Source organism: Enhydra lutris, unplaced genomic scaffold (assembly GCF_002288905.1).
Source record: "Enhydra lutris kenyoni isolate GAN:26980312 unplaced genomic scaffold, ASM228890v2 scaffoldscaffold6, whole genome shotgun sequence".
NCBI lineage: Eukaryota > Metazoa > Chordata > Mammalia > Carnivora > Mustelidae > Enhydra > Enhydra lutris.
In genome coordinates, this window is record NW_019154090.1 from 18,853,339 (window position 1) to 18,864,237 (window position 10,899).

Here is a 10,899-nt window from a genome sequence, read left to right on the forward strand (position 1 = left end):
CGGTCCTGAGCTGGCCTCAGCCCCAAGCCTCGGGAGCTCAGGGTTCCGTGCGTCTGGCTGGGGAATGGAATCCAGAGCCTTTCGGCCCATTCTCCACCCGCTCCCTTCATCCTGTGCTTTTTGGGTGGGGTGCGCGCGGGGAGCGGCTGGGCAAGGGGAGTCGTCTCCGAACTCGGCCACCGCACCCGCCAGGAGGCGACCGGCCCCTGCTTGGCCCGAGGAGGGTCCCCTGAGGCTAAGAGTTGGATTTGAACACAACTCTTGGAGCCGCAAACCCACCCCCAACACACAAACACGCGCAGACCTGCAGAAACACAGGCAGGCACGGCACACACTCCTCCGGCCCGCAGCCGCGCGGCCCACGGAGCGTCTCCCACTGCGCGGGGGACGCTGGGGAACAAAGGGCCCGAGAGGTGTCGTCCCGGCGCTCCTTCTGAGCCTCCTTGGGGGTGACACAGGCTGGGGGTGGGGGACCGAAGGGTAAAGAGCTAGGAGAGCTCGCTGAGGGGTGGAAGGAGCGGCCCGGCCGAAAGCGGGGGGCGCGCGCCCCGAAGGCGAGCGGGCGGGGCCCGGGGCTCCGCGGGGAGGGTGTGGGGGGCTGGGCCCGGCCCGCCGTCCCACTGGGCTCCAGCCCTCCGCCAGGCCTCCGCGGCTCTCTGCCGGCTCGGGCCGCCAGTCAGCTGACGCGGGGGGCGGAGGAGCTGTCAGGCGCGCCCCGCCCTGCGCCGCCGGGCCGCGGGGGCCGAGCAGCCATTGGCCAGAGCGCTGGGCCGCCCGGGCCCCCGCGCCCCGGTGACATCAGGAAGGCGATAAAAGGCAGCGGCGGCGCCGGATCCAGCACAGCTGACCGCCGGGCTGCGAGCGGCTGCGATCGAGAGAGCCCAAGAGCAGGAGAGCTAGAGAGCGAGCGGCGGGCGCTTGCCCGGCGCCTCCCCTCCGCCCGGCCGCGCGCCCCTCTCGCCTCTCCACCCCTCCCGACTCGGCCCGGCCCCGGCGCGGCCACAGCCCCGAGCTCTGGGGCGGCGCGGGCAGCCTCGGGACTCTCCGGCGCGCCGCCGCGTCCCCAGACAAAGGCTTGGCCGGCGGCCCCGGCCCGCTGCGCCCTCGGCTCCCCGCCTCCCGGGCTCGCCTCTCTTCGCCCCCGCTCTCGGCTCGGCGCGCCCCGGCCGGCCGCAAAGTTTCCCGGGCGGCAGCGGCGGCGGCGCCTCGCGTTAGCGATGGCCGCGGAGCTGAGCATGGGGCCCGAGCTGCCCACCAGCCCGCTGGCCATGGAGTACGTCAACGACTTCGACCTGCTCAAGTTCGACGTGAAGAAGGAGCCGCTGGGGCGCGCGGAGCGCCCGGGCCGGCCCTGCACGCGCCTGCAGCCAGCCGGCTCGGTGTCATCCACACCGCTCAGCACGCCGTGTAGCTCGGTGCCCTCGTCGCCCAGCTTCAGCCCCACCGAGCAGAAGACTCACCTCGAGGACCTGTACTGGATGGCGAGCAACTACCAGCAGATGAACCCGGAGGCACTCAACCTGACACCCGAGGACGCGGTGGAGGCGCTCATCGGCTCGCACCCAGTGCCCCAGCCGTTGCAGAGCTTCGACGGCTTCCGCGGCGCGCACCACCACCACCACCACCACCACCCACATCCGCACCACGCATACCCGGGAGCCGGCGTGCCCCACGACGAGCTGGGCCCGCACGCGCACCCGCACCATCACCACCATCATCAAGCGTCGCCGCCGCCGTCTAGCGCAGCCAGCCCAGCGCAGCAGCTGCCCACCAGCCACCCTGGGCCGGGGCCGCACGCGGCCGCCGCGGCGACGGCGGCTGGCGGTAGCGGCAGCGTGGAGGACCGCTTCTCCGACGACCAGCTCGTGTCCATGTCGGTGCGCGAGCTGAACCGCCACCTGCGGGGCTTCACCAAGGACGAGGTGATCCGCCTGAAGCAGAAGCGGCGGACCCTGAAGAACCGGGGCTACGCCCAGTCGTGCAGGTATAAACGCGTCCAGCAGAAACACCACCTGGAGAACGAGAAGACGCAGCTCATTCAGCAGGTGGAGCAGCTTAAGCAGGAGGTGTCCCGGCTGGCCCGCGAAAGAGACGCCTACAAGGTCAAGTGCGAGAAACTCGCCAACTCCGGCTTCAGGGAGGCGGGCTCCACCAGCGACAGCCCCTCCTCTCCCGAGTTCTTTCTGTGAGTCGTGGCCGGTCCCGGCCCCCGCCCTTGCCCCGGCCCGGACTCCCCGCCCCGTGTCCCCAGACCCGGACTCCCCCGGATCCTGTCCCTGCCACGGCCCCAGCCTTGACCTGTTTGACTTGAGGGAGAGGGAGGAAGGGCGCGCGGGACGCGGGCGACAGGAGGGCGCGCGGGCAGGCAGGGGACCTTGGCCAAGGCGAGAGCGGCGCGCGTTAGCGCCGCCTCTTAGACTCGAGCAGAGCCAGAGCCAGACGAGGGGGTGGGAAGTCCCGGAGCAACTTTTCTCCAGGCTGGAGGGCGGCAAGGCATAGTCCCGAGGAGTTGCCAAGGCCGTCTGGAGACTCCTGGCTTTCTGAACTTTGCGCGTTAAGCCGGGGCCGCTGCCTCGCGGCCCGGAGCGCAGTCCAACCCAGGAAGAGAGCAGCGAGGAGAGGAGAGGAGAGGGACCCTGGCGTCCCGGCAGGCGCGAGGCAAGGCTGAGCGAAGGAAGGAAGGAAGGAAGGACAGAAGGACCTGTCCGTCCAAGGTCCGGAGAACACTGGCTCTCAGCCCAGAGACGCGGGCCTCAGTTAGGACGTTCTGCGCGCAATTCTCATCAATTTTATTGCCTGCTCGATTATATAGAAAAAATACGAAAATCTGCATTAAAAATATTAATCCTGCATGCTGGACATGTATGGTAATAATTTCTATTTTGTACCATTTTCTTGTTTAACTTTAGCATGTTGTTGATCATGGATCATAACCCCCTTGTTTCTTTGAGTGAGAAGGGATGGCAGTGCAGAAACTCCAGCGGCTGCTTGCCGGGGTTCAGTCCCGGCTGTCGGCTTGTAAATACCCGCCCCGCCAAACCGCTTAGAGAACGTGGCAGCAAGCTGAGTGTCTTCGTTTGGGTTTATTATTATGGCATTATTTTTTTGAAAGTAAATAAAAAAAAAAGTTCTGGGCATTTTGCATCAGAAAACAACTTTGTCTTGGGGCACCCTTGGAAGTTGCATGTTTTCTCCCCTTTCCTGTCTCCATTTGGTCCTCTTGTCCCTTCCGCTTCAGTTTTCAATTTTGTTAGTGTTGAGAGAAAGAGGACTGGGGTCCCAGCTCCTGAGTACCAGGGCAGGGCAGCTGTCCAGTTCTGCACCCCACAGCAGCAGGACTGTCTTCGCTCCCACCTGGTCTTTTGGCTAAATTGACATCCTTCACTAGAAAGGAAAGGAAAATAGATATTATTTGCTTTTTAATGCCATCGGAATCACCCCAGGGTCCCTTCAAAAGCCTCCAGGCCCCTGCTAATTGCTATGGCTGCCGAGCTTTTAGGACGAGTGGGCTTGGCCAGCCCGGACACTGCCCAGGGGTGACCTAAACTTGTGTTGAACCAACTGCCACACTCAGAAAGTACCGGAAACCCAGACATTGGCAAGTAATTTTGCAACTTTCAAGCGCGTCCTTTAGACCAACACATTATGTGTGTTTTTTTTTCCCCTGCTTTTGAGACAGCAGGTGAATTATTGGTGGTGTCCTCCCCAACCCCCTTCAGTTGTATAGTAGCTATAGGGAAAATCTGGGTGTTTTTCTTTATTACTTTTTTTTCCTGCAGGTCAGTAAAAGGATTTAAGTTGCACTGACAAAAATACCAAAATGAAAGCGTATTTTTTAGTTCCCATTTGAAATTGCTGGCGCTGCTGGCCGGATGCATTTTTGAGTTTGTATTAGTTGATAAATTAACAGTAATAACAAGATTGTATGAACCGCATGGTGCTTGCAGTTTTAAATATTGTGGATATTTGTCCTGCATCAGAAACGAGCTTCGGTTTTTACGGATTCAACTGTGTTGAAATCAAATTTGCTGCAACAGAAATTTGTTTTTATTTCATGTAAAATAAGGGATCAATTTCAAACCCTGCTTATGATATGAAAATATTAAAACCTAGTCTATTGTAGTTTTATTCAGACTGGTTTCTGTTTTTTGGTTATTAAAATGGTTTCCTATTTTGCTTATTAAAACCATGGAAATGGTGTTTATTTGGATGAGTCCGTGTTCGCCTGACTTTGACTTTCTTCTCTTGCCTTTTTAAGAGTCGCATCAATCTGGGGACACTCTTACCCTCCCCCCCAACCCATGGAGAAACAGACCATGTCTGGGCAAATCTCTCCCTTGCTTGTGTGTATGGACGTGAGGCTCAAATATGTTTCTGCTTCTCACTCTAGGTAGACATCTCTAGGTAGATCTGGTTTGTGAGCTGAGAGGGCATACACTTTTGGGGGGCATTCAGGCTTGGGGATCAGGACCAGCCTGCTAGCCTGATGGCTCTGTGGTAGAGATTGGCCAATCCCTAGAAGCTGGAGCTTCCTGATGGGGAAGTGAGGTCTTTTCGGCAATCAGACTCAGTTGGTCCTGTCACTCTGGCCCTTCTGTAGGGGCTGCGAGGCTCTCAACTTTCTCCTGCCTGGTGCATCTTCCTGCCCAGAGTGAGAGTGCCTGCCTGCACTGAGTGGAGGCCTATGCCCTCTTTCCCAGGGCTTGCAGAAGCAAATGGAATCCAGCACCAGATCTTGGGGCAGAAGGTCCTTCAGACTGGAAGCGCTTCCTTGTGGACCTGTGTGTTGCAGGTGGTGTGCTCTGGGCACACATGGAGCCCTCAGACCCACAGAAGGGCACTGAGTGGCTGGACCAGGATTTCAGTGACTCTCCAGATTGGGGGCCAGACAGGGTTTGGGGCATTATTCTGGTACAGTGACTCTGCCTGTAGACTGGGAGCTGGGCCCAGCTCCTTTCCTTTTCCAGACTCTTAGAAGAGTCAAGATCTCCCACCTAGGTCCCCCCAACTGCCCCCTCAGCCTTCTTGGAATCCTGTCTATAAGTCCGAGTTGGCCTCAAATATTTCTGAGGGTCAGGGTGGGATCCCCCCCCCCCGCCAATCTCTCCCAAATCCAGAAGGTTCCTCAGTTCCTTTGGCCATGGCTGGGTCCAAGGGGCTTCTGTTCTCCTCGGGCCCAATATCTGCAGTCCCAGAGACTCAGCCTTCCAGCCCTGGGGTTCTCTGGCCCAGAGTTCCTAACATGGAACTTTGGGACCTGAATGGGACGGTGTAAGGAACTCAGGCTGCAGAGCCCCAGCTCAGAGCTAGAGCCAGGAAGAGCCGGGGAGAAGGAAGCACAGGCTAAAACTAGCAGGGAGTAGCTTTTGGCCCAGGATCGCTGGAATCCTGGGGGTGATGGTCAGGGTCTGGTAAAGACAGACCAGGGAAAAATCCCAAATGTAAGGATGCAAATACTACCCACAGTGATTTACATTTAATGGTGCTTAGGTGTTATTTAGTAGAAATCAGAGGTTCTAGCTCGAATTAAATTCCAAGGCCCAGTTCATTTCCCTCACCCAGAGATGTACCTGGCACGGAAGGCTCTGGCTGTGATCAGGGCGGAGGATGGTGGCTGAGTCTGGCTCTACCCGAGTGTGCACGGATGCCGGGGCAAGAGGCTGTGATTAGGTGGGTAGTTGTGTGTACAGGTGCACACACACAAACTTGATAAGAGCACATCCACAAGTACAAGGGTATCCCCTGTGGAGCGAAAGAGATCTCTCTAGGCCAGGCTGAGCGCTGGAAGAGCTCCCTGATGCATGGATCTGGAGACCAAGAGGGATCACCTTGATTCCTTGTCGTGGAGGTTTGACGCCCCTTGGAATAACACCAAGCGGCATCTCCCACCTCTGGAGTCACCTGGACTCTGCTTGAACAGCTTCTAGGCTGGGGAGGGTCGAAAACTTCAAGGCACTGGTTTTCCTTCTCCAGATGCCAGAAACACAGACACCAGCCCAGCGTTTGGTGGGTCGGCCGTTTCATTGTGACCCATTACATCTCTGAGGTGACCACCCCGCCACAAAGTCCTACTGACACACTGACACCCAGATACACAGACACCCACACACACCCGGCACCCACACCGGTGTCCTGGCAGGTGCCCCGTGTCCCAGCACCAACCCACTATCTGAGCGCCGGTGGGCCCAGGACACTCGCGGGCTTGAGCCGGGCAGAGCCGGCAGCGCAGCGCAGCGCAGCGCAGCGGAGGCCGAGACTTTGAGAGACTCTGGGGCAGAGGAGCCCCGGCCACATCTCAGCCCGCAGCTCGCTGTCTCGACCCGCCTCCACCGCGCAGAGCGGGCGCCCGCGCGCTCAGGAAGAATAGCTAACTGGGTCCCGAGGCCGTGGGGCCGTTGGCAGCCCCGCGGCTCCCTGCAGTCCCCCGGCTCCTGTTCGATTCCCCCCGCTCCCCGCGGCTCGCGGGGCCCTTGCGATCCTCCGCGACCCCGGGGGCAAAATCCTCCCAGCGCCAGGAATCTTCCACGCCCGCACCGGGGGCCACGCAGCCAGCCTGGCGCCTGCACTGGAGGACGCATACCGAGTCAGACACACAGACCCCGCGACGCACGTGGGGGGGGGGGGCACACAAGGGCCCCGTGAAGGTGGCTCGCTCCAGGCTGAGTCCCTGCCTGGGGCGGCCCGGGTCAGGTCCCGGCCGGAGCGAACTGCCTAAACGCCCCGGGCCCTGGAACCAGGGTTGGCCCGGTGTGCGGAAGGCTGTGCCCACGGGATCGGTCGCCACCACCGTCCGCGAGGGGTCGGGGATGGAGCTCAGCGCGGCATCCCGGGAGCCCGAGGTTCCGACCCGCGAGGCAGGGGTGGAGGCGTCGGTCCCGCTCAGCGGCCTCCCGCGTCCTTACTCTTTGCCATTTCCCTTTCCTTCAGCCCTTCCTAGGTAAACTCTTCACTTCGGAAAACTTTTCCCCTACGTTTTCCCTTCCAGTCCCTTCTGCTTTTCCTCCGGGCGCAGCCTGGCGAGGAAGGGCTCTGGCTGCGGACTCGGAAGTGTCCGGTAAGTGCGAGGAGGCGCCGGGGCCCGGAGATGGGGTCTGGCGGCCCCGAGCCTCCGCGCAGCTCCCGGCCGAGCCAGGGGCTCTGGGCTCTTGCCCTGACGGCTCCGACTCCCCAGCCTTCCCTTCCAGCCGACCCGCCGGCAGCAGGACTGGTGTGGACCGACCTCCAGCAGGGTCCCCGCTGGCGCTGACTAAAGAGCAGGCCAACCTGGCTGTCGGTGGCAGGAGCTGGGCAAGCTGGGGCCGGGCAAGCTGGGGCCGGGCCTTAGATCCAGACCCCTCTTTTGGTCACAGCCGGGCTTCCTTCGGTCCAGGGTCTCTGCACATTTTTGTGGCAGGATCAACCCAGGTCCCTGTCCGAGGGGCCCACCTCCATCCCACGCACAATCTAACTGTCCTCTCTGGCTCAGAGTGGGAGCTGCCAGAACCCAGCAGTATGGTCATTTGGCTTTTTCTGTGACTAGAACTACAGCTTCTGCCAGGCCAGGCAGCACCCCCCGCCACCCCTCAGCCACTCACCCCTACCCCTCAAGTTCTTTCTCCATGGGCCCAGGGGAAACGGCTGGGTTTAGAGATTCCAGTGGGTCCCTTACGTGCTTACAGATGCAAACCCTGCTTCTGAGCCCCAGCTTTCAGCAAGGAAAGGCCAGAACCAGCCTCTTGCATAATGCTTCCCTATACAGCCAGCTATCCGAGGGCCTGGCCTTTCCTCCCCGATCGTGGTGTTTGGATTTGTTATGTAAGGAGGGGAGGATTAGAGGTTTACTCTGCCCCTCCTCCCCCCACCAAAATAAAAGTCCGCAAAGGGTGCCTTTTGCAGACCACATCTTTTCCATCAGCAGCCCTCCTAAAAGGAGGCAGTCTGGTTAGAAGAGCTGCTCCCTAGCTTGGGCCCAGCAGAGGACCCTCCAGAGACAAGCCAGCTTGCAGTGCGGGGAGAGTCCCCGGTCCAGGCTGGACCTCTGGGGTGGGAGAAGCCCTCATAAGGCTACCCGAGCTGGGCTTACCTGGCTCTGGGGACTAGCTTGCCACTGGGGAAGGCCGTTGCTGCTGCCTTTGCTGCTGTTGGAGTTTCGTCCTTTCTGCAGTTTCTGTTCCTGAGAGCAGGCTTCCAGGCCATAGAGAGCACCTCTTCCAGCTGGGGGGCACACATTCCTGGGTCTTGCACGCCTACCTGCCTCATGTCCTACTGGTTGTTTCCATGCATCTTCCTCATATCTGAATGCCCTTCCCCATCGTGCTACACATATTATCTTAAAAGATGCGTTTAGATAAGAGAATCAGAGCTAACTGTTCTCACTTGCGAGAAATTAAATGTCGGAGATAGGTTGCGGCTCCAATTTGGAAAACCACCTAAATTATTAATAAGGGTTTGCTCCAAAGCAAAATTCCACGTTAGTTGCCCTTCTGCATTCTTTGCATGTGAGGTTGTTTTCCTGTAAGATAGCAGCTGCTTGTTAAACATTCCTTTTTATTTGTATCAAAAGGGGATGCTGTCCTCAGGCTGGTAGAGCAGCAACCGAGTCGATGGGAGAAGGCCCGATACTTCCTGGAAGAAGCCAGGTTCAGTGTGAGAAGGGGGCAGAAGTCCACAAATTCAGTGTCGCCGTGCCGTGCTTTCCTTTATAGAGCTCTGTGCATTTTACTAGGGTTTGTACTTCTTCCAGTAGATAGATGGGGGTGGGAAGCCTAGAGGGTGCTCATTTCTGAGCTGGAGAGAGCAAGGCAGGCATGGAGCCTGGCCTGTGACGCCCCCATCAGGAATCAGGAGCTCACTTTCAAGTCCCCCTCTTTCTTCTGATTTCACTTTCACTACCTTGACCCTGCAAGGGTCACCTGCACCTGTTTCCCGGGTGAGGTCCTGGGCCAGGACTGGTCTGGGCATTCAGCTCTGCTTTTCCTGAGTGGGCAGCAAAGTGCTGCACTTCCCAATGCATAGGCTTGGCCTCTGCCTTCCTTTGTGTCCTGGGAGCCAGAGCCTGGTACACCCGCCCCTTTCCTCCGACAAGGGGCATCCAGGTCACGGGGCACAACAGGTGTGGCCAAATCATGAGGTTAGTCCTGTTAATGGCATTTCGCTTAGCTCTCTGAAGTGTGGGTGATTGTTGTCCATGCAGATTGGAGATGGCTAAGTAGGCCCATTGTCACCCAGTGAAGGACCTGAAGCTCGAGTCCCCACCTATGTGATACCAAAATTTGTATTTTTGCCACCAGACCCCACAAGTTCACAATCTCTTCTCTGAAACAGCCTGGGAGCAAGGGGGTGGGTGTGTGGGGGTGGGGGAACGCTTAGGGGAAAATAGGGAGGGGTGGGAAATAGCCCTTTTGCAGGGGAGTTCCTTTTCTAATTCCCTTTGCATAACGTTTTCACTTTCTTGGGTGTGTAATTACTGTTCTCCATCCAAAAGGCTCCCTGCCCAGACATGGAGATGGGCAATGGGCTCTTGGAGAACCAGAACAAATACGACAAGGGGGTTGGAGGGAAACTTTAGCTCTGTCTCCCATTTTAATCTCTCATAGAGAAGCCAGCAGTTTGTGGTGGTCCTGGTGTGTGTGGGGGGGACATTGCTGGCTTGGGCATTGCTAGCTTGGGACACTGGTGCTTTTCAAAATTCATCAACAGACCCCTCACCTTTCCTGTGTTCTCGGTTGAACTTTCCAGTAAATGGATCATAATTAGCAGAGCAACTGTCTATAGGAGGAGCCTCTAGGTGAGGCAATTTGGATGGAATCATCCTTAGTTTAACCACAGCTGTTTCTGGTGTGGTATGGAAACATTGGACCTGCACAAGACGTGTTTACACTCTTAACGCAGGCACAGGCATCAACATGTATGCATCTCATGCTTATATGCCCAGAGGCAGGTGTGTAGGTGCACATGCTTAAGTCCGTGTGCACTTCTCTACTGTATATATGTAAACGCTCTCACGCCGTGGCCATAAAATGTGCACAATGTTGCATATACCCACATGGATTTATGCTGACATTGAACCACAGTGATCCTGCCTGTATAACACTCACATGGGTCCATGCACATCTTCATACGCCCACATGCACCGACATACGTGCATTGCATATTGAACACTGGCCTTCGCACTCATTTGCACACAAGCACCATGTAACGAGTGAAATGTGGCACTGGTGGGGTTAATAGAGGCCCAGGCTCCCATAAATATTTATATGAAGCACTCAGGATCTCAAAGCGAGAGAGAAGAGCTCTCCCCACACGCCCCTGTAAATCACGCAGCTGCTTCGAGTTACCAGTCAGATTGAGGCTGCGCGATCGGACTTGCTCCGGGGCCGATGCTCACATACACGCTGGTGCACACGGCCCTCTCTGGGCCTCCAGTAGACATCCCAGCAAACGTGCTCAGGTTGGTCTCCACTCCCAGGATCCTTTTGCGAGCTTGGAAAGGAAGCATTTCCAGGCTGCTGCCGCCGCAGATGCAGAGTTGAAGGGGGAACAAACCGCTGTCCTTATCTGAGACTTGGCATCTCCAGGGAAGACAGAAGTTATCCTGGAGAGACGGCACGTGAGGGCCTAGTGAGCAGGTGGGTGCAAGAGTGAGGTGGAGGGTCCCAGGCCAATCCAGGCTCCAGCTTCTGGAGCTGCTCTGGCCCACCAAAACTTTGGGTCCCAGGAGCCCACTGTCCCACTTCTCTACAGCAGCTGCAGTCCTGTGTTCGGTGTATCCTCTGCTTCCAGGCCTGCCACCCAAGACTATTCATTCAATCACTGAACAAATATTTGCTGTGTGTCTTCCATATGCCAGGCATTGTGTTGGCAATATAATAATGAGCAAAGCCAGAAATCCTCCCAGTAAAAGAATCCTCATGGAGTTTA

At 57.9% G+C, this 10,899-nt stretch overlaps 1 protein-coding gene across 3 annotated transcripts; it reads left to right on the forward strand.

Annotated features, from left to right (window-relative positions):
* Positions 1–854: 854 nt before the first annotated feature.
* On the forward strand, positions 855–4,128 carry LOC111141491 (MAF bZIP transcription factor B). 3 transcript variants are annotated; one of them, XM_022494088.1, is made up of 2 exons: positions 855–1,726; positions 1,829–4,128. In XM_022494088.1, exons 1-2 carry the CDS (start codon positions 1,218–1,220, stop codon positions 2,187–2,189), a joined length of 870 nt encoding a protein of 289 aa, XP_022349796.1. In that variant the 5' UTR covers positions 855–1,217; the 3' UTR covers positions 2,190–4,128. The 3 variants fall into 3 exon arrangements, with proteins under 3 accessions (XP_022349796.1, XP_022349798.1, XP_022349795.1); XM_022494090.1 differs by having other exon boundaries at positions 855–1,307; positions 1,842–4,128; XM_022494087.1 differs by having other exon boundaries at positions 855–4,128.
* Positions 4,129–10,899: the final 6,771 nt, after the last annotated feature.

Coding starts and splice junctions, on each gene's coding strand:
- LOC111141491 (XM_022494087.1), top strand. CDS start 1,218: ATGGCCGCGGAGCTGAGCATGGGGCCCGAGCTGCCCACCAGCCCGCTG.